General features: G+C 44.6%; 1 protein-coding gene across 1 annotated transcript; it reads left to right on the top strand.

Annotated features, from left to right (window-relative positions):
• Window positions 1-989: 989 nt before the first annotated feature.
• Window positions 990-26,868, top strand: LOC106732835 (uncharacterized). Its single transcript, XM_089771008.1, has 15 exons — window positions 990-1,066; window positions 2,115-2,279; window positions 2,520-2,708; window positions 3,541-3,714; window positions 4,233-4,388; window positions 5,377-5,721; window positions 6,564-6,728; window positions 7,436-7,597; window positions 12,838-13,002; window positions 14,588-14,734; window positions 19,896-20,302; window positions 24,460-24,631; window positions 24,891-25,078; window positions 25,164-25,433; window positions 26,430-26,868. The coding sequence occupies exons 1-15, from the start codon at window positions 1,064-1,066 to the stop codon at window positions 26,866-26,868; spliced, it is 3,147 nt and encodes a 1,048-aa protein (XP_089627134.1). The 5' UTR covers window positions 990-1,063.
• Window positions 26,869-27,723: the final 855 nt, after the last annotated feature.

Here is a 27,723-nt window from a genome sequence, read left to right as displayed (position 1 = left end):
GCTTCATTTTCCTATGTCTAGTAAACTAATCTACGTGACTCCATCGACGGAACCATGTAGTCTAGACATACCCTTTCAGTGCCCTCCAAGGACTTCATTGTACTCACTTCCTACTCCTTGTGGCCTGCTCTCATCCCTGCTCCCTCAATGCATTTAGCACCAGCCACCATTTTTTGCCTCTGGCTACTCCTGGTGCTGGTGCAGAGTCTAGTACAGGGAGGCATCTTACATAGATTCTGTCCTGGGACTGTTGGGAGTTGGAACAGCTTCTGGCACAACACAGGTAAGTCCTGCCTGAATGTTTTTTGAGACTTGGGATGTTTTATGAAAATGTTAAGTTATACTGATAACATAGGATGGACATTGGTGCAGGTGTTAATTTAAATGTGTAAGGTAAAGAGCCAGAGTGACTATGATAAAGAAGGGGTTTAATGCTAATGAGTATTATAATAGGTTATAAAAAGAGTAGCCTTGCTAAATTGTGGGCGATTTCCAGTTAACACTAGAAAGATACCTGTAAGTTACAGGATTGTAAAGCTACACTTCATTCTGTTCAGCGGATTGATCCTCCATCAGCATAGCAGATCATCTCTTTAGTTCAGTGCAATAGTAATGCTTGTGTAAATGTTAATTGTAGGCTTGTTTGCATAACAAACCACTTGTCTTCTGAATACAATTTGGTTCTGTCACTCAAAGGATCATTCAGGGCCCTCTAATACATTAAATTGTCTGTAACTGACTTAGAGGCGTAAACCCTCAAGCTAAGTGTGGTTTATTGTGTCCTTAGCTTTAACAATTTAATGCTAATCGAGAATATTTAAAATTCAAGGCTATCCTGGTCTGCGTATGATGAAAAGGCTTGAAGCAGACTGGCCAAGCCACCAGACTGGCCAAGCCAATATGCACCAGCTTTTCTCTAGCTGGGAGGGGGTGAGAAGCCTGGGGGGACTGGAATGTCAGGGCGGACAGTTTAACTGTCGTGGGTTTGGGTTGTGTAGTCCAGTGGCAGAGAGGGGGAACGAAGCGCTGGGGCAGTCTCTGGGTGACTCCCCTACTGGACCCAATGGTGCGCCTCCTAGGGGCTGCAGAGCAGCAAGCCATCCTGGGACTTCACCCCCTCCGTCCCCAGCTGGGTGGCTCTCTAAGGCAGGGCTAGGTACCACGGAGGTAGCAGTGATTAGAGGGCTGTACAGGAAAGCTGTTCTGGGGAGCAATGTGTGTCATGGGAGTGAAACCCAACCCAGTAGCCTCCACAGGAATTGAAATGGGGGGGGTTCAAATTTACAAGGGGAGGTGTCAGGGCCAATGAGGGGTGACACTGAGGGTGAAGGTGGGCTGTATGGCACCATCGTTCACAAAACTGGGGAGGTGTTGGGGAAATTCAGGAGGGTATACACCCCCATGGGGGGGGGGTGTAGGGAAATCCTTAGCCCAGCCAAAGTAAGGCTAGGGGGAGAGTAGTACCTGTTTGGGGAACAAAACCAAGGAGTGGGTCACTGGTAGGGGAGCTGCAGCTAATGTGTGTGTGCTTAGGGTGAGAGGAGAGGATGGAAAGGGGAATCTCACTGAAGGAGCAGTATGTTTGGGGGTGAAGCTGACATGGAAGGTCTCTTGTGGGGGGAGGGAGAAAGCAGTGTGAGAGTGTGTCTGTGAGGTGGATGAAGACTGTGGTAGAATGATATGCATTTGGACAGTGAAATCCCAAGATAGAAGGTAGTGAAGGCTGAAGACCTGGAAGTGGAAGTCCAATTAATGCAGAACTGTGGGCTAGTAAGGGGTGAAGTAGATCCCAACATGAGTTTGTGTGTATTGGGAAAATGAAACCTAAGAACGGACTTCCACTGAAGAGTGGGAGTGTATGTGTAAGCTCAAGCCTCGAGAGGGTGGGGTTCTCATTTGGGATGACTATGCATCTGGGATGAAACCTAAATAAAGGGAGACTTCCATTCAAGTAGTAGTGTGATACTGGGAGACAGAGCCAAGGAAAGCGAAGTCTTCTTATGGGATCAGTGTACCTAAGAGATGGGTGGAAGCAGGGTACTCATGCCCAGGACCTAACCATTAGAGCAACCAAACCATCTCATTATTAAGTGTCACCATCTCTTCCTCTCCAGGAGAAGCCTTCCTTCAAAAGGCTGAAATCCCCTTCTCTGCACAAAGGACAAAGGGTGATAAAGAAACTAGAGAGAAAGTTTATCCTGATTTTTCAGACACCAAACAATGAGCAGAAAGGAGGAAAGGACAAACTAGAAACAGAAGGAAGAGAAGCAAGAAATGAGGTAGGATTCACAAGAATATGAGGTGATTAAAACAGAAAAGAAATGGGCCTCTGTTTGAGACTAGGGAAACTAGATAGGGAGAAAACACAGAAAAAGCAGCAGAGGGTAATTCCTTCTGCTATCTCTGTACTTCCAGTATTTATTCTGAAAAGAGAGAGGAAAAGTATCAAAATCCTGTGTCCTACTTTCTGTGCTGCTCTGTGTCTCATCATTACATTTCAGAAACTCTCTCTCTACCAGGAGTCACCTGCTTCCTCAAAAATGCCTCAATTCAGTTTTCTTCTCCACAATGACCAAAGTGAAGAAAAGAAACAAGAGAAAAAGAAAAGACACAGGAACTGGAAAAGAGCATTAAATGCAGAGGAAAGGGAAGAGGATAGCCTAGAGACAGAAGGAGAAGAAGCAGAGTCATCAGGAGCAGGAATTGAGGTAATACTGCTCAGGACATGCTGGTGGTGATGGTGGAGGGGTTAATAGTCACACTCTCCCTACATTCCTGTGCCAGGTATCCCAGTTTACCACTTTCAGACATGGATGCTGGGACTAAGAATGCCAGGTAATGCTGCCACATTCCTTGGCTTGGGTGTTTTTCATCATATCCAGGGTATAAAGTTTGGTTAAATGGCTTGCAGCACCCCACTATGCAAATTGCTCCGGCACCCCAGTTTTTAAGATTATGACCACATTTTTCTGTGTGGCTGCAGGGAAATGAGATTGAAGGTAGGAATGAAAGTGTTACCTTCAACCACAAAAAAAAAGACAGGAAGGAAAACTAACCCAGGAGAGTACTGAGGTTCTAAATTTCAGAGTGGAAAGTAGAATTTATCATGTATTAAAGCCAAATGTGCAAAAAGTGCCCTAATAAACAACCCAAACAGCATTTATCTGCCAAAACCCTAGTCCTGAAGTCACATTTTACATGGCATAGCTGGGACTTGTAAAACTATTAAGGTTCCCCAATATTTCCCATGATTAGATGTTTTTAATTGCTTATAACTTTACCAAATGTTAGCCCTGTGAACTGAAATTTTACATACTAGCCATCTGTCGCATGTTGGTTATATTTTTGGCAAATTTGAGCCAAAACAGGCCAGCCATTTGTGAGAATGAGTAGGATAATGGAGAACAAATTCCAAGTGAGTCAGTACCTGCTGAGAGAACTGTATACGGTATGCAGAGCTAAAGGAGAAGAGAAATTCAGGGGTCTATGTTCTGAGCTGCTTTATGTCTCACCATTAAATTTCAGTGTCTTTTATGCCAGGAGTCACCTTTCTTCAAAAGGCCCGAATCCAGATTTCTTCTCAGCAATTGGCAAAGTGCGGAAGAAAAACAAAAGAAAAAGAAAAAACACAGGAAATGGAGAGGAGTAGAACATACAGAGGAAGGTGACAAGGATGCGCTAGTGGCACAAGCAGCAGGAACAGCAAGGATTAAGGTAATCTTCCTCTCAGGGTAGGGAGATTTAACACAGAATTTAGCAGAGCTAATAATGGCATAGGGCAAAACCCACACTATATTTATCCACACCCAAACCCTAATTCTCGCTGGATCATTACGGCAAGTCCCTTGGGTTATTTTCTGGTCCTAGTTACAACTTTTCCACATGTGCCCAGTAAGCCAAAAGTAAAACAGGCGTGAGGCTATTGCAAAATTAAACATGAATATAACCTCCACTTGATTCCTTGCTTCCCCCAGTGTGGGACTGTGGTGTCATCAGGTAATTGTGTGTGCACGTGAGTTAGAGCAGTTGGAACTCCTATGCTGGAGTATTTGCTCCTGTCAGCCTCCTGCTCTAACGTAAGATACATCAACATACATAAGATACATAATTTATGTAGCTGGAGTTGCCTATCTTACTTCAACCTTCCAATGTAGTATAGATCTAGCCTCAGAGCCCCACATTCTCAGCTGCTTCATGGTGCATCATTTAATTTCAGTTTTTTTCCCCCCTAGGAGTCACCGACTTTTAAAAGACCTGAATCTATTTTACTTCTGAGCAACTGGCAAAGTGAGAAAAAGAAAAAAAAGTGGAAACAGAGAAGGGAAAATGTTGGAGCTGGTGATAAGGAGGGTCTAGAAACAGATGCCAAAGACAAAGCAACCACAGCAGTAAGAAATGAGGTTTTAGTCAGAGCACAATGGGAGATAAAATACTGCAAAGAGCAGGAGCTGGGAAAGACCAATGGCAGCAATGTGGAAGGGCAGACAAAGATTTCTTTCCCCTCTTTCCATGAAAGGTATTGGAGATGTGTGCAGTTCAAGATCCTGTTTGCCTTACACTACTTCTCAAGTGACTCTGTCTACTTCCTGTGGAAGAGGCATTAAAATAACTACCAAACCAGCACCAGCTCTCTAAGCCCCTCTCCCTAGTTGACTGCTGTATAAATTACCTCTTGTTCTTCCCCTTTCCCTGACCTCTGCTTGTCTAGCCTGGACAGTGGGCTCCATGGAAACGTGACAGTCTTTCTACATCTAGAAAACATGTAGCACATAGTTATTTGTGGTAATGTCTACTAAGCATCACAACTAATAATTGAAATTAATTTACCTCTTCTTTGCAACAAAGAACTGTTGCTCCAGAGTAGGGTGGAGGCCCCATTGGGGAGAAGTAGTAATGTGAGGCGAAAAAGTCCAGGGTCTTGTGTAACCTATGAGATAATCAGGAATTCGGACCAAATAGGCTAGTTATGTGAGAGGTATACTATAGGCTATCACACTTAGACAATGTCTACACTGCAGGGTTTTTCCATGATACCTTTTTTTGCAGAAGAGCAAACACGCTCTTTCGGGGAGCCCTGTATTCCGTGTTTCATCAGGAATAAGTTCCTCCAAAAGAGGAAGCTTTTCTGCTATTTGGCCCCGTCTACACCCACTTGGCCCCTCTTCCAGAAAAGCTGTCGGAAAAAACTACACAAATTGAGGAGCGCAATTCACGTAGCTTTTTCCAACAAAAAGGGGGCAGTGTAGACCTTGCCTTACAGTCCTACTGAGGGAGCATTGTACATAGCGGCTAGAGGAGAAGTGAAGTCCTAAGCTCTGCATTTAGAGCTGCTCCGTATCTCATCATTACAATTTATTGTGTCTCTTTTTCCCCCAGAAGGAAAACAAGCAAAAGAAAAAGAAAAACCACAGGAACTGGAGGATAGCAGAACATCCAAGGGGAGTTGACATAGCCAGTCTAGAGACAGAAGCAGATGGAGCAGAATCAGGGCTGGATGAGGCTAGAGCATGGACCTCTGAGCACACTTACCTGTGCACACCCCCACTCTTCGCTTCTCGCACTCTCTCCTTCTGCCAGTTGTTACTTTCCTCTCCATGGCTGAGCCCCACGTCCCCTTTAAGCCAAGGGCAGAGCACCAGAAAGAAACAGAAGAGAAAGCAGAAGTACAAACAATTAGGAACACAGAATCAAGAGCCAGAAGGAGAAGATGGGAGAAACGAGGTAGGAGTCATAGAAAGGGGAGGGGAAAGGGGAAGTGAAAACAAGAGAGGCCAGGGTACAAGTGAAATAGAACTGAGAGAAAGAATACAAGGGAAGCACAGAGATAAACACAGAATTCTCCCTCTACTTCTTTTGCTGCAATATATTCTTGTTTTAGTTCAAGAGGGGTGGCCAGGTAATGAGTGAAACGGGGAGAAGATGAGCAGCTCATCCACGTGCCACATTCCTACATGCATGCTGTCAGTGTCTTGCATTTCCATGGCAGCTCTGCTGCTTTCTCACTTTCAGAGTTTGGTCCCACTCTCCCAGCAGATGCAGGTGGGGATGAGGTCCCACTTTGGGACACAGACAGCAGACACACCCGAAGACAAGCAGAAAGTTTGACTTAAAAGTGGATATGAGGCAGTTACTGGCTACTGGAGAGAAAGAAGCAGGAGATTCTCACAAGTGAAAGTAGAACGTTTTCCATGTACAGTTAAAAATCTAAGAAACAAAGAAAAATTAAAACGATTAAAGGCCATGTTTCCTTCTGTCTCACCACAGTGCTCCCCAGAAATAAGTCTCCATACACTTCATCTGTTCTGCCCAAATCTAGTCTGACATATGACAGAGCTAGCAGCACCCTCCAGTGGAGATTCTAGACAAATGCTCTTTACTGCACATTCATATGTCCCCTGCAGGGTTATAGTAGTATTTGATGGACACCTGCATGTGCATCTCGATGGAGCTCCCACTGGGGGGGCAGTGTGAACAGAACATGGGAAGATATTTAAGCATGGAACCTACATTCTGAGCTGCTGCATGTATCATCATTGAATGTTGGTCTTCTTCCTTTGTAATAGGAGATGCCTTTGCTCAAAAGGCCTGAGTCTGTTTTCCCTCTGTGTAATGAACAAAGTAAGAGAAAGAAAAAACAAAGGACATGGAGAACAGAAAATACTGGGGAAGGCCGTAAAAATGGTCTCCAGACAAAAGCAGAGAAAACAGCAGCCGCAGCAAGAATGAAGGTTGTATTTGGTGCTGAGTGGGAGATTAAACCCAAAGATGAGCAGTGCCCCCCCTTGATGTAAGGTGACCTGTAAGGTTGGGTCTCACTGGCTATTAAGGGTATGTATTTGGGGAGCAGTTGAAGCCCAGGGATGAAGTGTCTAGGTATGCTGAGGTATGAGTTTGGGTATGCTGGGTTGGAGAAGGTGATGGCCAGTAGCACAGGACCACATAATTAGTGTCCTACTGCTTCTGAAGACTGAACCATGTGGGGTCTGGTTACAGAGGAAGTGTGTGTGTGTTGGACAAGTTAGGCCTAAGAACAGAACAGCTCAAATGTTGTGGGGATGAAACCTAAGATGTTTATTTAGGGTGTGCTCTGCACACGTTTAAGTGTGACTCCTCACAGGATTAGTTCCATCAAGAGAAATATATGTCACGTAGTGATGACTAAGACAGCTGACTACTATGAGAGCAGTGTACTATATGGACAGGAGAGGTGGGACTGATGCCTGGTGTTCAAAGCAGTTTCTTTACTTTCTATTAAGGATTCACAGAAAGGATGGCAGGATGTAGAGGTTATAAGGAGCAGTGTGGGGGAGAAATCAGACTAGGAGAAAACAGTGATGGGGAATGGGACGTGCATGCAGGATTTGGAGCCCAGCAACCTGCATTTCTGGCAGTTCTATACTTCATTATCAAGTATCATAATGTCTCCTTCTTGCAGGAGCTGGGTTCCTCCAAGAAGCTGAAATCTAGTTCTGCTCTGGACATGGCATCAAATGAAAAAAAGAAACACTGTACAGAGCAAACACAGAGAAAACTGAAAGGACAAAAGAATGAAGGGGAAGGAGATGCACAGAGATTTGAGTCAAGCAGAAAGAATGAGGTAGGATTCACAGAAGGGGCAGAGGGCATGTGTTGGCAAAATGAAGACAGTTCAGGCATGAGGAAATTAGAATTGGAGAAAAAGCACCAGAGATGCAGAGGGGTAAATATTGAATTATTCCCTTATTTTCTTTTAACATGTCAGTAATTTTAGTTTAAAAGAGGGAAAGGAAGTTACCAGAGAAGGGGAAGGAGCAAGACCCTATTTCCCCTCTATCAATACCTTTTCATGCATGCACGTCACCGACTATCTGCACTCTCATGGCAGGGTTATTTATTTTCAAAATCAGTTACATGCTTCCCCACTTCTCTGCAGAGGTCTGAAAAGACAATGCTGAGGTGGAAAGGAAGCGGTTAGCTGCACCCTGAGACATACAGAGATTTCTCCCACAGGAGACTGGAGAGCTTTTGACTTCAAAGGGACACATGGAATTTAGTCCTATAAAACCAAGAGAAATACAATTTTTAAAGGCAAATTCTCACCCAAACTAACACTCCCCAAACATAACAGCGTCTCTTGGACTAAGTGCCCTTTCCTAGGACAGTCTGACATAGGAATACGTAACATATAGCTCCTTCCATATAAGATTTTTGAATACACTTTGTCACACTGCCTGGAGTGGCTGACAATTGTGAGTGCTAACCTTAGGGCAGACTGCCAAGATCAAGGGCAGAAACTCCAGCTGGTTGTATGCTCTCTTAAATTTTATCAAATCAGTAACAAGTGTGAACTCCTATACCACAACAACAGCATTACCCACAGAGTCACAATCAGACTCCTTGGTCATTCTTGTCTGTGTTGGCAAGCTGGACTTAGTGATAGGTGATCACTATAAACCGAAGATCACAAAATAGTCAGGTTGCTCCCAGTCCCAAGAGTCCAGTCAGTCACTTACCCCGGTTCAATGTATACCTTAAATCTCACACCAAAGACAATGCTTTTAATTGATACATTTTAGAAAGATTCCTAAGGAAAGAAATGAGATCATTATTAAAGCAGGCAAACATATATACACAAATGTGTTAGTCTATGGTTTCAAAAGGTGAAAGAGCTGTTGTAATCTGTCAGCTTTGAATCTGTTTGAGTTAACCCAGGCTGACCCTGGGGATCTCTGCTTGTGTGTCATAGCTCTGGCCCCATGAGAGTCCAAACAGCAGAAAATGAAAAGTTTCCTTGTTTTTTGTTCCTTCTCGAATTCAACCCGATGGGACAAGCACTTTTGTATGAAACCTCTTCATGGGTGCAAGGAGGCAATTAAAGTCTTGGCATTGTGATGTCCCACAGTGGTCTATTTAGTTTTGATAGATCCTCTTAAAAGGAAGGAGATGATCCTCCTTACACCTTGCTTACTTGCTCCCTCACACTTTCAGAGACTGTTTTAGGTTCCAAAGCAAAAACTTAAAAAAGTTACTTCATAGCATGTGATCTATTGTGAAATTAATACATGCAGCAACTTACATGCTTGTAAGTCTAAACACTTTGTTATGTCTAATACAATCTTAATCATACCAACTTACAGGTGAAAGATTCATTTCCAGCAATGAATTTGTCAGGGGCCTAAAGCCTTGTCAAGAGCTAACACCTTGTCTGCCCATGTCAGATAGAGGTTTTCATTCATGTACCCTCTCTAACATACCTGTCAGGACTGTCCTTACCAGTGCTGGTGCCCTATGCAGCCCTGCACTGGCACTGCTCCTGCAGGGAGAGCAGCTTCTCTGTAGGGTAGGGGTGGAAAATTGGGGATTGCCAATGCCCTCCTACCGGATTGATTGTGCACCATTTGCTGCAATGGTGTTAAGTCAGTCTGGGAGAGTTGGCAACCCAGGAGCAGGGCAAGAAGAGAGGCTCATTTCAGCCTCAGAGCAGCTAGCGGACAGCAGCAGGTGACAATTGCAGGCTGGAGGAGCAGCAAACAGCTACGCTGCTGGACAGAGAGAAGCAGCACTTTGAAGAGGAAGTTGCCACTTCTCTCCAGCTGCTGGTTGCATGTTCACCACCTGCTCCTCCAGAGTTTTCTGGCCTGTGTTGGCACCGTTCATGGCCACTGGTGAGTGAGGGCTGGGTGCAGCCCAGAATGGGGACTGGTCAAGGGATGGGATTGAGAGCCACTGGAGACAATGCTGAACATGTGTCTGTGCATGTGCATGAGTGGCTGGGCCAAGGAATAGGGTTGGAGGCTGCCAGAGCCCTAGCACTGAGCTCACATTACTGTCTTACATTATATGTGCCTAGGATGGGATTGCGGGCAGCGCCAGCCCCATTCCCTGTCCAAACCCCCATCCATAGGCACTTGGGCTACTTCTACATTGCACTCTCTTGCACAACATATGCAAATGAGGCACGGCGATGAATATTGCCGCACCTCATGTGCATACTTAATGAGCCGCCATTTTGCACAAGGGGCTTTTGCACAAGAAGCAGCAGTCTATAACTGCTCCTTGTGCAAAAACCCCCTCTTATGCAAGAGCCGTTCTGCCACTTATTTTCAGGCAGAATGGCTCTTGCGCAGGAGGTGGTTTCTGCACAAGGAGCAGTATAGACCGCTCCTTCTTGCGCAAAAGAGCAGCTCATTTGCATGTGTTCTTGTGCAAGAGAGCACAATGTAGACATAACCATATAGTATAAGTTACCATTACATTTGGGGCACCATTAAATTTAGCAGCTGCGTTTGCTGCCTATACCTAAGGATGGCCCTGATACCTGTGAAACCCTACCAGTGCTGACTTGCAGTGTGATCAAGATTTTGTGTGGATAAGAGTGGGCTGAGCTCTCACATGCTCAAGTTCTAACTGATCACCATATCTGGGGTTAGGAAGGAACTTTCCCAAGGTCAGATTGGCAGAAATAGTGTGGTTTGGGTTTTGTTTTTGCATTCTCACTTGCAGGTTTAAACTAGTGCAAATGGTGGATTCTCTAACTTGAAGACTTTAATCCATGATTTGAGGATGTCAGTAACTCAGTCACAGACTAGAGGTTTATTACAGGAATGGTTAGGTGAGGTTCTGTGACCTGCAATGTGCAGGAGGTCACACCAGATGATCACAATTACTTTTAAAAATCTACGAGGATGCCGGTGGCACCTTAGGCTGTGTCTAGACTACATGCCTCTGTCGGCAGAGGCATGTAGATTAGACAGATCAGCAAAGGCAAATGAAGCCGCAATTTAAATGATCACGGCTTCATTTACATTTACATGGCTGCCGCGCTGAGCCGACAAACAGCTGATCAGCTGTTTGTTGGCTCGCCGCTAGTCTGGACGTTCCCCCTGTCGACATCAAAGCCCTTTGTCAGCAGCCCCGTTATTCCTCGTGGAATGAGGTTTACCGGGGCTGCAGACAAAGAGCTTTGATGTCGACGGGGGGAACGTCCAGACTAGCGGCGAGCTGACAAACAGCTGATCAGCTGTTTGTCGGCTCAGCACGGCAGCCATGTAAATGTAAATGAAGCCGTGATCATTTAAATCGCGGCTTCATTTACCTTTGCTGAACAAACAAATCTACATGCCTCTGCCGACAGAGGCATGTAGTTTAGACGTACCCTTACAGACTAATGGAAGTGTTGGAGCATAAGCTTTCGTGGTCAAAGACCCACTTCGTCAGATACATGCATCTGACGAAGTGGGTCTTTGCCCATGAAAGGTTATGCTCCAACACTTCCGTTAGTCAATAAGGTGCCACAGGACTCCTCACCGCTTTTGCAGATTCAGACGAACACGGCTACCCCTCTGATACTTAAAAGTCTAGGAGTTAAATGCTGTAGACGGACAAATGCAGAAAATGAAAGGAAAGGTGAAGGAGGGAAGCTAGTTATGGGGCAGGCACAGCTATCAGAGAGTCAGGTTGAAGAGAAAAGGACAGGGGAGGGGGAAGAGTGAACATCCTATTCTCCCTCTTCTCCTCCACTGCTTTAGGGCAGAAGGTACAGCTACATGCCCATCAACATACTTGCATTCAAACGTTCTTGCATTCAAACATTCTTGCAGATTTCCTACACTCCAGTATGAGTGTCCTGGGTTTCTCACTTAAGATGTCTGTTCCCTGTCTCTAGCTCTGTAAAAAGCAGGTTGTTCTCTGCATCCTGACTAGAACAGGTAAATAGGAAGCCTGGCTCAAAGGTGAGCAGAGATTTGATAACCAGGCTGTCAACCTACCAGTTGCATCCTAAGTCTGACATCATACAAAACAATTCTTAGAGTTCCTTCCAGCTGAGATTCTCCTCAGCCTTCACAGTCATTGAATCAACCTCTCTTTGCCTCGGAGTGGGGTCTCTCTGGGGTAAGTCAGGCTTCCGTATGAGCAAGTGCGTAAAAGTCAAAGTGGACTCAGTTTCCCACTAAGGAAGCAGTGTTTGCAGTGAGGCCAGGACACCAGGATATCACTGTGAACTAGAACTGTGGGGTTTTTTTGGGGGGAGCGTATAAAAGCAAGGATTGGGGGTTCAGATGACAGGAGCAGTGAGTGGGAACCAGCCCTTCAGTTAAAAGGTCTCTGCACTATGCAGAGTGGGCCATTTGAGACACTATTCTGGTCCCCAGTTAGTGGAGCCAGTATCCCTTTGTACAAGTTACCCCTTTTAGCACTGTGGGGTTCAAGGAGAATGCAGAATGTTCGAACCGGCTGTTTAGTTTGCCATGGCACGTTGCCATGGTTACACCAGGAAGGGGGCAGGGTTTCCTCTGCACATACCACTGACAACATGCACTCCCTTAGCCAGCTGGCACTGGAAAGAAGTTGGACCTGTTGACTCATGAGGGCCTTAGTGGTGGCAGCAGAAAACAAGGCACAATGGGTAGGACTTACCTTCTCCCCCTCAGAGGAAGTGAATCTCACCAAGAACAGTGTTGCTGGTCCCACTGGAGGAGAAAAGCAAGGGGGTAGGGTAGGTAAGATGACATCTCACTTTAGAGATCAGTGCATGCGGGGGGGGGGGGGGGATTACTTGTGTGTGTGTGTGTTCAGTGCATGTGGGGGGAAGTGATTACGTGTGTGTGTGTGTGTGTGGTGTAAGAGAGAAAGCCCAGGAGAGAGTTGGGGTTCCATTCAGAGAGCCCTGCCTATACTCACCACAAAACCTACTAGCAGGATAATTCCCTTAGCCATGTTGCATTAAGAAGTGAAATCCAAGTTAGCTAGGCCCTACTATAGCGGGGGTTTGGGTAGAGGAGCCTTGGAGCCCAGGGACCAGCACTCAGTGCAATTCTATTCCTCAATACTAAATATCCTCATCTTCACTTCTCTCAGGAGGCACCTCCCTCCAAAAAGCTCCAATTAACTTCCCTTCTGAACAAAGCAGCAAGTGAGAAAAAGAAAGATGCATTAAGACAAAACCAGAAAAAACTCAGAAGAGAAAGCCAAAGAGAAGGAATGGACAATCCGGAGATTGAAGGAGGAGCAGAAAAAAATAAGGCAGGATACATAGAAGAATGGTGGAAGTGTAAATAATGAAAAAGGGAGAAGAGTCTGCTGGGATGAGAACCAGGACAGAGCTAAAAGAAATTTAAGGAATGAAAACTGATTTTTACTCTGTTCCACCCTGTCCTTTAATGTAGTTTAATTTATTGAAGGGGGTGGGGGGATAGAGATGGTTGACCAGCTGAGAATAAAGGAGCAGGAACTTCTCCAAAGGCCATTTCTCACATGCACATATATATATATATTCTATGCTAATGCAGGTAACTCAGCATCTCATTTTCAAACTCTGGTCACATTTTGTCTCCATTTCAACTGGAACAGTGCACATGGGCCTGAGACTGTTACATGCATCTGTAAACTAACTTGAAGGCGAGCAGAACTTTTAGATATAAAAAAGTGTGGAATTTAACACTAAGATTAAGAAATAACTGCACTGGGAGTAGGAGCGTCTTCTACACTAGAGCTTCTGTAGGTGCTGCTACTGGTTCCAGCAGGGATTTTTCTACAAGATTCCTACTGGTGCTGGCACAATTTTTATAGTAGTCAGAAACCATCTATTTGGGTTATTTCTGCTTCAAGTCAGGGACATGGCAGCTTTCATCATTCCAGCACTTATCACCGTGTCTAGCCTAGACGTGGACTAAGTACAGTAAACTTCTGATAATCCAGCACCTTTAGGACCCAGGGAGTGCCGGATTATCAAATATGCCAGACTATTGGAAGGGGGGGGGCTATGAGGGGTCTGGGGTGGAGTGGGGGAGGGATGCCCCCCTCAGCGCTGTGGGTCCAATCCAGCAGCACCCCAGCTGCTCTGCCCAAGACTTCCCCAAGTCAGCCGCTGCTGAAACTGACCAGCGGCTGATTCTGGGAAGCCCGGGGAAGAACACCCCAGTTGCTCTGCCCCGGGCTTCCCAGAATCAGCCGCTGGTCAGTTTCAGCAGCGGCTGACTTGGGGAAGTCTGGGGTAGAGCAGCTGGGGTGCTGCCGGGTTGGTCCTGCAGCTCCAAGGGGCGGCACTAGGGGACCAACCCGGCAGCACCCCAGCTGCTCTGCCCCAGGCATCCCAAAGTCAGCCGCTGGTCAGTTTCAGCAGCAGCTGAATTGGGGAAGCCGGGGGCAGAGCAGCTCCAGTTGTCTGGCTTCCCGGAGCACTTCCGGGTTCCAGATGATGCCTGACCATCAGGAGTGCCAGACCATTGGATGTCGGACCACTGGAGTTTTACTGTAGGTATTGGTGTTTCTTGAAAGAGTGAAGCCTAAGAAAAGAGGCTCCATCGAAGGAATATTGTGCAAAAGGTAGTAGTGTGTAGTACTCTAGAGTGGGAATCTCATTGGCTAACTACTCTTGGCTTGTTTACGATTAATAGTTACTTATATAATTATTAGACAGAGGGGATTTCATTAAAGGAGAAGTATGGTATTGGGGCATGAAGTCCAGGTGAATAGTGTGTATTTGTGTAGCTAGAAGCTAGTTTTTCCCTGTAGGATCAGAATAGGCAGGTATGATGGCAGCTGCTTTCAGGGCAGGCCCAGCATTGAGAATAACTCCATCATGAAGTATCATCTGCACTTGACACAGGAGACTGAAAAGTTGAAACCCACCTCCACTGTGAGAGAAGGACACAGAGATAAAAAGAAACGGAAGCAAGGAAAAAAGCATGAAAGCAGGGAAACAGAAGATAAAGAAGGAGGAGAAGATACAGATATAGAAGAGCCAGGGAACAAGGTAAGATTTAATTTTGCTGCCCTGCTCTGAACGGAGAGAGAGAGAGGCTGGTAGAAAGCAAATCGAGGAAGATGAAGGATAAATAAAATTTCGCACACTCAGATCCTTCACTCTAATGCAGTTATTCTGACAAGGGAGACAGGCTGGCTAGGATCTGGACAGAGTAGCAGGAAATCATTGCCAGTAGAATACCACCTTTCCTTTGCACCCCCGTAGACCTTCACTTTTGCACTGTGGTGACCCTCGCTGCAGGTCCCCAGGAAAACAAAAATGTAGGCTTGATATATAGGACAAAGGAGGCCTGTGATTTGCTGCTGTGCAACACTGAATGAAGAAAAGATTTAGTTATTCAATCTGCTGCCTGCAGCATGCATACAAACAGTCTTGGCAAACTTAAAAGATGCCCCCCTCCCCCACAAAGCTTCTCTAACATAGTACAATAAAAATAGTCGACACTTTGCACAGGTCCTTCCATTGTCTCACCTGTGACAAAATGAGATAACTACAACCCAGGCATTCCTAGTTCAGTGTTTTAATCAGGTCACCATCCTATTTCCCCACATATCTTCCTTCTTGGATTCCTATTGTGCCCTATAATTCCTGGGAATGCATATACAGCAGGATGCCCAAGCTCTACTTCAATGCTTCCTTTCATTAAAATTAGGCCCATGTTACAGAAGTCATACCCACAACCTGGAAAAGAGATGATGTATTTTCTATTCACATTTCTCCTCTCTCCCTGATGAAAGGGAACTGCCAGGAACACTCCCACACAAATTGGGGGGAAAAGGGGAGCTTCAGCTAAAGGGCATCCGGGGAATGGGGGGCTCAGAGCTGGGACAGGCCCGTATGAGGGGGAAGGAGGGTGCACATCCACAGCCAGCCCCTTTCACCTGCCTGGCAACTCTGTCTCTTTTCTGTATGGTTTTATGAGAAGCAATCCCATTCCAGGCACATTCCATTTTCCTGGCACAACCAAACCCTGACCTTGCTTTAAGTTACCATAAAAGGGACCTGTATTCTGAATTTAGTGGTCCTAGCTATTACCCTTGTGAGGAGTTCTCGAATTAGACAGACAGATAACGCTGTCTAATATACAACAGATTTACTTAAAAGTTATCACAACCTAAGGATCTTGGGTCTTGCATTGCTAGTGAGGAAAAGAAAAATTTGGTGCTATGAGTTCCTAGAAATTGTGCGCCAACTCACATGTTTTCCAGCTGCCATTAACTCATCCCCTCCCAAAATCTGTCAGTTCCTTTCTTTCATCACTCAGCAATATTTTTCTGAAATCATGTGCTTGGTTCTCTGGTCACAGGCAAAATTCACCTTACTGCACTTACTTTGAAATATCTTTTTTGATTTTGCTTTTACTCACAGCAATTCCCTCTTTGATTGTGCATTTTCCAGTTGAGCATTGGGCCAGATGGTTGTGGGTTTCTGCTAGTGCTTCCTGTCTTCCCTATGGACTGGCAGCCCTGATGAAACAATCCTATAGAATTTAAGACTGAAACCAAAAGATTGTTAAAATAAGATTGGCCATACTGGGTCAGACCAAGGGTCCATCTAGCAGTATCCTATCTTGTGATAGTGGCCAATGCCAGATGCCCCAGAGAAAGTGAACAGAACAGGGAATCTTCAAGCAATCCCAGTCCTGTCCCCCATTCCCAGCCTCTGACAGAAGGCTAGGGACATCATTCCTACCCATTCTGGCTAATTGCCATTGATGGACCATGAATTTATCTAGTTATTTCTTGAATCCTGTTAAAGTCCTGGTCTTCATTACCCCCTCTGGCAAGGAGTTCCACAGGTTGACCATGTGCTGAGTGAAGAAAAACTTCCTTTTGTTTTAAACCTGCTACCTATTAATTTCATTTGGTGGCCACTAGTTCTTATGTTATGGGAACAAGCAAATAACTTTTCCATATTCACTTTTTCCACCTCAGTCATGATTTTATAGACCTCTATCATATCCTCTCCGTAGTCTCCTCTTTTTCTAAGCTAAAAAGTCCAAGTCTTTTTAATCTCTTTTCATATGGGACCCATTGCAAATCCCTAATCATTTTTGTTGCCCTTTTCTGAACCTTTTCCAATGCCAATATATTGTGAAGTGAGCACATCTGTATGCAGTATTCAAGATGTGGGTGTACCATGGTTTTATATAGAGGCAATACAATGTCCTCGGTCTTATTCTCTATCTCTTTTTAAATTATTCCTAGCATTCGGTTTGCTTTTTTGACTGCCGCTGCACATTGAGTGGATGTTTTCAGAGAACTATCCACAATGACTCTGAGATCTCTCTCAAGTAGTTATAGTTAAATTAGTTCCCATCATATTGTATGTATAGTTTGGAAAAAATAATCCCATGTGCATAACTTTACATGTAGCAACATTAACTTTCATTTTCCATTTTGTTGTCTAATCACTTAGTTTCGTGAGAGCATCTTTTTGAAGCTCTTCACAGTCTGCTATGTTCTTAACTATCTTGAGCAGGTTAGTAACATCTGCCAATTTTGCCACTTCACTGTTTACCCCTTCTCCAGATCATTTATAAATAGGTTGAATAGGATTGGTCCCAGTACAGGCCCTTGCAGGACATGGCTAGTTACCTCTCTCCATTCTGAAAACTGACAATTTATTCCTACCCTTTGTTTCCTGTCTTAACCAGTTATCAGTCCATGAGAGGACCCTCCCTCTTATCCCATGACAACTCTACTTAAGAGTGAGGGACCTTGTCAAAGGCTTTCTGGAAATTTAAGTACACTATATCCACTGGCTCTCCCCTTGTCCACCTGTTTGTTGACCCCCTCAAAGAACTCTACTAGTTTAGTAAGGCATGATATCCCCTTACAAAAACCATGTTGACTTTTCCCCAACACATTATATTCATCCATGTGTCTGACAATTTTATTCTTTACTACATTTTCAACTTATTTGCCCAATATTGACCTTAGACTTACTGGTCTGTAATTGCCAGGATTACTTCTAGAGCCCTTTTTAAAATATTGGCATCCCATTAGCTATCCTCCAGTCATTAGGTACAGAAGCTGATTTAAAGGATCGGTTACAAACCAGTTAAAAGTTTCAAAATTTCACATTTGAGTTCTTTCAGAACTCTTGGATGAATGCCATCTGGTCCCAGTGACTTAACAGTTAAGTTTATCAATTTGTTCCAAAACCTCTTCTAATGACACATCAATCTGGGATGATTCCTCAGATTTGTCATGTAAAAAGAATGGTTCAGGTTTGGGAATCTCTGTAACATCCTTAGCCATAAAGACCAAAGCAAAGAATTCATTTAGTTTCTCTGCAACGACCTTATCGTCTTTGAGTACTCCTTGAGCATTTTGATGGTCAAGTGGCCCCCCGGTTGTTTAGCAGGTTCCTGCTTCTGGTGTACTGAAACATTTTGATATTCCTTTTTGAGTGTTTGGCTAACTGTTCTTCAAATGCCTTTTTGGCTTTTCGTCTTAGAGTTTATGCTTCTTTCTATTATCCTCACTGGGATTTAACTTCCACTTTTAAAATGCTGCCTTTTTCTCTCTCACTGTTTCTTTTACTTGGTGGCTAAACCACAGTGGCACTTCCTTGGTGCCCTTAGTGTGTTTTTTAATGTTGGGTATTGCATTTATGTTGGGCCTCTATTACGGTGTCTGAAGTTTCCATGCAGCTTGCAGGGATTTTACTTTTGTCACTGTACCTTTCCTCATTTTTGTGTAGTTCTCCTTTTTGAAATTGAATGCCACAGTGCTGAGCTGCTGAGGTGTTTTTCCCCACCACAGGGATGCTAAATTTTATTACATTTCCAAGCGATCCACTTGGCCCTTGAACTTTACAAGGGCATGTAAGTAGGAAGGAGGCCTGGGAAGTAACAAGCAAGTTAGATTCAGTCCAGTGACCAAGAGGGAATCATTTGTGGTATTCAAAGAACAAGGGTGAGTCTTGCTCCATGCAGTAATCCAGGAAGATTATTTTAGCAGCAGCATTTCCCATGGACTGAATAGGGACAATGTGGATGTTAGGGAAGCCACCAAGAAGGATATTGCTATAGTCAAGACAGATGGAGATGATGTCATGACAACAGATGAGAAAGGCTCAGCTGAGACCTTTTGCTCTGGAGATAGAGATAGGAGGACAGATTTCTGAGTCATCAAGGCAGAAGGAGAGGAAAAATCTGGGTCGGGTGTATGAGGAGAAAAAGATATCTAAAGGAAATGCTAGATTGAACCACAAGGAAGCTGTGGTATTGTCAGTCATGATAGGAACTAGTGGGGAGTGTTTAGGAAGGAAGACGAAGAGTTCATTTATGGTCATATTAATCTTAAGATAAAACAGGAGAAGCTAGGTCAAATTGCAGGACTGGAGAGACAGAGAAAGGTCAGAAATTAGGAGGTGAAATTGTAAGTCATCAACATAGAGTATAGTTGGAGCAATAAGAGCCCAGTTTTGCAGGTGCCACTTACTAGAGAGGATAGAAAAAAACTGAGGGCAGAAACCTCAGTAGTGAATGGAGGAGCAGGTGCCATTCCAAAAGTCTTAAGCTCCTCTGGCTTATGTCTTGGAATCATCATGATCAAAGACAAAGCGTTTGGAAGGCTCCTTCCAGCACTAACTGCTAGGGAATGCAGCCAATGGTCAGACTGTCTCAAATGAGCTTCTTGGGTGAAACAGAAACTAAGTCTGAAATTAGAAAACTTAGAATCCTTTGAGAATGCTGTTGGCATGACTCCCGTACAAAGTCAGTTAATGTTTCCTCTGCTCCAGCCAGGCCCAATGGATGGAGGATGTTATCGTGAGTCTTTGAAGGGAGTGTTGACTGGCAAACCCATTCTTTCTAGGCATGGAATAATAACTCCACTCCCCTCTCACCCTGAGAAGAGCAGAGAGCTCTGTAGGGGAAAGCATTCAGGGACACACTCCAGAGATTTACTGTAAGCAAGGGAAGCAGAAAGGCTTCTAACGGGGTGGGGAGCACTGCATTCACTTTGAGAGGTGAAGCTGAAGGGAATTATATCCTAATGGTGGGCCGGGGTGTATGTGAAGCCCAGGATAAGAGGCATTGGGAGATAAAATGTGTAGGGCAGAAGCGAGGGCACAAGGCCCTCTATCCAAAGTCGATCTGTGTCTCATTCCTATGTTGCAGCCTTTCCTTTTCTTCCAGGAATCATGTTCCTTCAAAAGACCAAGGACTGCTTCCTCACCGGCCTCAGTATCGGCTTTTGGAAATATACGTCCTCACAGCCCACCCCCTGTGCCCATAAAGCGCAGTTGCCGCTCAAAGGAAGCTGGTTCATGTAACAAAGGAGAGTTTCCAAAGGGGCCTGTGCGCAAGATGGAAATCCAATTCCACACACGTCAGAGAGAAGGAATCCAGATCTGTGACCACTTTCTTTTGGGGAATTGTCCTCAGGGGTCTATCTGTGAGCTCCACCACACTCGCTATCCCTACCACTGGCAGGTAAAGAGGAAGGATAGTCAGGTCTGGCAGAGTGTGAATGACTCGGCTCAGCGGCATCTGGAGAAGCTATACAGTGACATAGAAAGAGTGCATGTTAAATTGATTGACAAGTAAGTGATGAAAAAGCCAAGCTATCAAATGATCTATGTGAGGTTATACAAGGAGATGTACCACTTCTCCTCTTTCTATACTCCCCCACTGAATGACTTCCAGTTGCCAAAAGCAGCAGAGCTGAACTCTTCTGGTTCTTTACCTTGTGAGTCCACTCACCATTTTTTCTTTCCACCAGTTAGAAATAGTTGTACAGACATTTTAGAATTAGTTAGATCATTTTAGAGCAACCATGGCAATTTTATATCTTTGAGGAGCTAGATTCATTTAGCCCATATAGACAGCAGCAGTCCACAAAAAAAAAAAAAACCTCACATTAAAGGAGGACAGTTTTCTGTTTGGCATTAGGTACGAGGGTCAGAAACTGGGAATTTCCAAGATGAATGTGGGACAAATGTACTGGATTGATGTGCCAGCTACCTGAATTTTAGCAGCTCTTGACCTCTAGACCCAAGGGTAGTGGGGCTGACAGACTCGCTGAGCCCCTGGAAAAAATGGGAGGTGCCAGCTCCACGACCTGGAAAGGATGGGATCCTGGGCAGAAGAGGCAGGGCTGGAGCTAGCTTCCCATGGGAAGCTCTCAGAGCCACCTGGAGTGCACTGCATAGGGCTGCAGTGGTGATTTAAAGGGCCTGGGGCTCCAGCCACTGCTGTGGTAGCAGCATCCAGGAGCCCTGGGCTTTTCTGAATTACCAGGCCCCAGGAGAGTTGCTCCCATTGCCTCCCTTATTGGCGGGCCTGCCCTTGGGTGCTCATCATTAACACAGCCACAAAGGATTTGGAAACATCCCCAGACACTGTGACATCACAATACCAATAGGCTCCCACAGGAGGAGAATATCAGTTTGCTAGAATTTTGAGCAGGCATGTTGACTCATCAGGTGGCCTAGCTGTAGATCAACGGAGAGCATGTTCTAGTGCAATTCAACAACATTACAACTATAGCAATCTGACCACTCTGGGAGGAGACAGGTGCTAGAAGCTGCACTCAAAGGCAATGGAGCTTTTATCCTATATGAGCAACCCACATAATAAGCACTCTTTCGAAAAGCAGATCGTCCATATTGGTTGAGCACAGGCTCAATAGAATAGTTGCTGAGCCAGGATTCAGCATCTCAGACCTGGAATGGGTCAGTGTGCCTGCCAGAGGCATTCAAAGGCTCTCCTACTTCACAAGGGATACCCAGTTTCTGGGGAAAGACATCCTTGTCCAGAAACATCTAAACCATACATTCTATGCTTTCCCTCCACTATCACGCCAAAGGAAAGTGGTGCAGAAGAGAATGCAGCTATTGCTACATTACTGGCCAAGGAGGTCTCCATGCTGAGACCTGATCCACCTGTTGGTATGACTACACTTGCCCAGAAGGCCAAATCCCCTACCATCAGAGACCCCTTCTGCATCACAGCCTAAACTGCCTCCATATGGCAGCCTGGGCACTGAAAGGGAAAGTCTAGGCTGTATCAAGCTTCTTGGAGAGGAAGAGAAGTCTCACGTCCAGGCACGAATCTACTATCAAGCCTTTACTCTGACATTTGGTCTACATTCTATTTCTGGTGTGAAGAAAAAAAAAAGTGAACAAGAGAAATCTGGGTTTAACAAAGCTAAGCTCTGGATTTGTCTTCCCTCTCTCTCTAGAAAGGTTTGGTTCTGAGCACCAGATCCTCTCAGTATTGCACGATAGATGATGGTCATTAGTAATAAGCTGTCATAAAATCACTCCCAGACACTCTGGCTGTGTCTAGACTGGCACGATCTTGCGCATATGCTTTTAATGGAAAAGTTTTTCCATTAAAAGCATTTGCTCAAGAGAGCATCTATACAGGCAGGTGCCTTTGCACAAGAAATGTGCTTTTGCACAAGAGCATCCCATGCCAGTATAGATGCTTTCTTGTGCAAGAAAGCCCCGATCGTCATTTTGCACATCTGGGCTTTCTTGCGAAAGAGCCGTCTACACTGGCCTCTTGCGCAAGAACCCTTGCGCAAGAGGCATTTATCCCTGAGCGGGAGCATCACAATTCTTGCACAAGGACACTGATGATCTTACATGAGATCGTCAGTGTTCTAGTGCAAGAACTTAGGGCCAGTTTAGACAGCTGGCAAGATTTTAAAAATCTGGCCAGTCTAGACGTAGCCTCTGAATTCTCAGAGCAGGAAGCCTGAGCATAAGGCCCACTTCCCTAAATGTGCCCTTTTTAACTTCACTACTCAAAGCCTGGCCTGCACAATCCTTTGAGCCCTGGTGCTCAGATCTTATTTCTTTCATAAAAGCTTGGTTTCCTATTAGCCATAGAGTCAGCAAGACTAAGCTTAGCATTCACACCACTTTGTGTGCAAGATCCCCGCTGTGGCTTCTGCAAGGATAAAAGTGCTCCTCTGTCTACCAAACTCATTCACTCTGGTTTCCACAGCTCTTAGGACACTGTGAGGTCATCTGCCTGCCCAAACCTCAAGTATCGAATGGTAAAATTGTGGCATGATCTGTATAGGCACAGAGCACTTAGTGTCTAAATTAAAAGGTCAGACTAGTAATGAGATCATGAACCCTATTTGTCTCCTGCCTTCAAGTGCCTGAGAGCATCCAAACCTTTTTCTAGCCAGATGGATCACAAGCTGCATCATGGAAGCCAGAGGATGTTAAAGCACATTTGAAAAGGAGATTACTCAGTTTTATAAGCAGAAGAAATATGTAGAGCAGCCAGGCAGCTTCCTGAGTACTTTCATCGGGTCCTATAAAAAGTGGATTTATTCTCCAAGGAGGCAATCTTTGAGAGGAAGGTGACACATGGGATCATTTCCAAATACATTATTTCACAATTTGAAAGTTCTTTTCCACAGAAAATAAGTCTCAAGTCATATTTTGCATTTCTGTTATTCCGCCCTCCTACTTGTGCTTTACTGTTGGCCACTCAGCTTTCATCATCGAGCACAGCAATGTTATGAATCAGAAGAGAGCGCTGCTTACCTGATCCTCCCCCACCCCGGGAAGTAACATCTCTCTAAAGGGACGCATCCTGATCACTACTAGATCGCAGTGGGCAAATACTAGCCTGCAGGCTGGATTCAGTGAGCTGCTGCTACTACATTTACCTGCATCTCCGCATGTACGGGCACTTGCAGTTCCCATTGACCATGGATCGCCACTCTTGGCCAAGGAGAGTGGTAGGTAGAGGTGTCTCAGTCAGTGCCCCTTCCTGCAGCTCCCATTGGCCAGAGAAGCAGGTAAATATAGTGGTGGCAGCCTGCCAGGAGCTAACCACCACCATTTTATTGCCCACCTCTGTACTAGAGTAACAGAAGGTAGTTTTTGGCCTCCTGATGTAAACATGTGAGTGTAGCCTATACAGAGTTACAATTTAGTTATTAAAGTTAATGATCCCATTATTCTAAAGGTTGTATTGTTTACAAATTGAGTGTTTCCTGCACCGTAGGTAGTACTCTTTCAGTAAGCAGAAATAAAGGACAGCTGTGACCAGGAATAGAATCCTCCCTGCAACAGACCCGAGTTCTTAGACTCTGAAGCTTCCATGCATGATGAATAGGGAATAAGTTCTTCCCAGAAAACAGAAGATCAAGTTAGAAAGTTTCCTTCCCATAGGTCCCTGGATTATTTGTGGTATATGACAACAAAGATAGAGAACAAGAAATCTCCTCCAAATGCCTGAAATAGATTAAAGCCTGTATTGAAATATGCCATTGACTTGCAGCTGTCCCAAAGCTTGAAGGTGTCAGGGTGCATTCTATTAGGCTTAGTAACGGAAATCTGTAGACCTGCAACCAGGAGCTCATCTTGTCCCTGGGCTTCCAGTAAAAAAAGCAGTTTTGCAGTTAATAGCCTCATCCCTACCTCCCTAGTCTTTCTGTCTGTGAATCCCCCAACACCTGGCACCTGGAGAAAGAACAGCTACTTACTTGTAACTGGAGTACAAATTCACACACACCCAACCGTCATCTTCATTTGAGAGCTAAGAGGGCAGAAGGAACTGAACATAGGGGAAAAGTGGGAAGGGAGATATAATTTTGCTCATGGTAGAATCCAAATAATCAGAACATCTTAGAGACTTCCTGGGTTAACGTAGGCAGCACAAGAGCAATCTGTTCTGAATCTGCTCCCAAAACTCCAGTTACAGATTAGCAATTTTTCTTCTTTCCTAGGAAGGCCTTGTGTGGGAAACTCAACTTGCACACATTGAAAATAGGTCACCATGGGCCTTTCAGTAATATACGGCGGCTGTCCAATACCAGTGATCCAGAGCAGAACTCCCACTTTCCTACAGAGTGGGCAGTATACTGGCAGGATGGCAGCATGTGGAAGAAATATGAGGAGGTATAAAAAGTAGAACTCAGATCAACTTTTGAGGGAGGGATGTCTCTTTAGATTATCAATCCATTCTGGGCTCTGTCTGTATATGATGATAAAGGCAAGGACTGAAAGACTATGTATTTGGAATTTCTTTTAGTACCAAGAGACTGGTTGCTCCAGGGCAGGGCTGAGCTCTAGTAGTGAGGAGCAACATGCATAGTGGAAGAGGTTAGCTTTCTTCAAGCTCCTGAAACTGCAGCTTACCCTTTCTCACCCCTCTCAGCCCCTCTCGTGTGATTTCCTGGCTGCCTTTGAAAATGGCGCACAAGAGCATGTCTTTCAGCTGCGAGGCCACGTCTACACCGTGAACTTCAAGAACCATCTAATATACAATCATAACACAGGAAACACCCACATTATCCAGCTCCGGCCCACGTATCGCTCACCTCTCCAGATGTTGCCATGGCTGTGGTAAGGAATGCTACAGGTGATACTATCACTAATGGCATCTACATAGCACTAGGATGAAGTAAATTCTATCTTATTCTTACCTTAGTACAATTCCAAGCAGCCCCTCAGGACTGCATCATCCCACATCTAACATCCCTGGAGAAGATCCTACAGATGGTTACAGTGGCCCATATCCTGCTGACTGGATTAAGCCTCCAGAAGGCAGTGTCCCATTTACAAAGGAGGAGGTGTTGCCATCAGAAACAGCATACCATGCCATTTACACGGTCTTTCACAAGACACTCTCGGAGGACAACGTTCTTCTGCTCTCAGTTCACAGGATCCGGAATGACTTTCTCTGGCAAAAATACTGCAGGTAAAATTGGGGCTCAGAGAGGGTTAGGTCAGAGTGGAAGTACAGGTTGCATTGTTCTTGGAAGCAAACAAATTCTTTGGAGACTGGAAATCTGCATCTCATTGCTTATACACCAGTGTGTGGGTCCTGTAGTAGAGTTGGCAAGTGGATGAATGAATCCTGGTGCTAAAAGCCTCAAAATGCAGATCCTGCAGTATTCAGAGACTGGAAGAAAGGCCCATTTGTGCACTTGGGTTTGGATATTGCTGCACACAAACAAGGATTGTGAATCTCAGGGCTTAAGTCTTAGGGTGTGCAGTTGCAGCACATTTAGGGCCATGACTTATCTTTCCAACATCTGAACCAGGCAGCAGCACAATGTCAGTATCTACATTCAAGTGCAGGATTTAAACTACCAGCCTCCACATGCGGTGCACTTATTCTTTGAAAAGAGGACCAGTGTAGAAATGCACAGTTGAGGTTACAAACACAACCTTAACTCTGCCCCTCTTTCACCATCTCCATGGTAGCCAGAAACACACACAGTGAGTCACGAATGATATTAAGATTCAGGTGAAGCTGAAACCTCACTGTATGAAGGCAGGATAAGTGAGATGGCCACATTTAATTTCTTGCATGAAGGGTGATTTATTGGTGCAGATGGAAATATGGGAATGACAACTGCAAATGCATGAGCAAACCTCCTATTCTTACACATGCTGTATACAACTGTGAAAGATTATACAGTTTAGAGGGCTAGAGCATTTAAGTGTTTGGTGAGCCTCTGTAGCCCTACTTCCATTGTCCAGAGTGAGTGATTAGATTTGAACTTCAACTCCAAGTTGATCAAGAGAGACATTAAGCCTATCACTTGTTTTCTACATGTTAAGGAAGCAAGATGATAGACCCACAGGGTGGAGATGGGATTAGGTTCCTGGTTACTTTTCTGGCTTCTCCACAAGTTTCCCCATTGGCCAGTAACTAACCGCATTTGTTTCTCTTTTGTTCCCTCCTCAGCCAAAAAGATTTAATGTCACAGGGACTCTCAGCAGATGAGAAACTGAGGCTAGAGAAGCACCTCTTCCACAGCACCTCAGCCAGACAGCTGGGGTTCACCTGCCAGATAAAGTTTGACACTCACCTCTCAGGATCACATACATATAGCAGAGGTTGCTATTTCACCGTGGGTGCAGACCAGGCTGATCGCTATGCCCAGGCAGGAAAAGGTGGACTGCGCCACATGTTCTTGGCCAAGGTATTGGTTGGTAAACCTACATGTGGGAAAAAGCATTACTGCCAGCTACCACAAAGAGTGTCTGGTAGGGAATGCTATGACTCCTATGTTGATAATGTAGCCAGTCCAAATATTTATGTGATCTTCAACAGCTACCAATGCTATCCCTACTTCTTGATCAGCTACAAACTGTTGTCTGACCCTGTGGTGCTAGATGACTAATGGACCACTCAAGGAAGAGGGGCAGTTATTGCTCACTATGAATATGCAGCTTCACTGATGAGGACACGCAACTCTTCCAAGGACTAGCACACCATGCTTTTGCCTGCCACCACCCCGTCTGCCATGATCCTTACAAAACATTTACACCTTATCCTATGGGGATGTCCCATGAGTGCTAATGAAGAATGTGTGTAAACGTTTTCCAGCATACATGAAAAAGGAATCAATTTGGTAATGTTTTCGCTAATGTTTAAAAAAAAAAAAAACAGGACAAGATTTTGAAAGGTAAATACCTAAATATGGATTTGGGGGCTTAACTCTGATTTACAATTTTAGACCATACTGGCCTTTTCCTCCCCAAAACTTTAAAATTTTAAGGTTTGAAGCACTGAAAAAAATTACTAATTTTGAACACCCATGGAGTGTAGGGCACAAAAATCAGTGAGATGTTGTAGCAGCAATGGAAATGCAGGGCAGAACTTCAGATAAACCTCTTATATCTGCCCTCCCTACTTGGAAGCCTCAGATCTTTTTGCATTAAGAGCAAAAAATTGAGCCAAAAAAACCTATTACAAAAAACAGTGACTTCCCGGGTGTTAGACACATCAGTTTCCTCTGAACTAGTTTACCTAACTCAATTTGTTATAGTGTATTGACATTTGGGGCATGAGGGTTGCTTTATCCCCTTTTTTGTAAATAAATGTTGTGTATTTTATGATACATTTTAATAATTGTTATTTTTTTGTTTGAAAATTGATAATTAAACATTTGATGTGTTCTCTGCCATTCTAAAACATTGAATTAAGATCTTGTGCCAGTTGCAAGACTCAGAATACAGTACTACTACTTTCTTTC

The sequence above is a fragment of the Pelodiscus sinensis genome, chromosome 1 (genome assembly GCF_052426305.1).
Source record: "Pelodiscus sinensis isolate ZL-2025 chromosome 1, ASM5242630v1, whole genome shotgun sequence".
In the NCBI taxonomy this organism is placed as follows: Eukaryota; Metazoa; Chordata; order Testudines; family Trionychidae; genus Pelodiscus; species Pelodiscus sinensis.
Note: the sequence above shows the minus strand (reverse complement) of the source record. Positions and strands in the feature narration are given on the sequence as shown.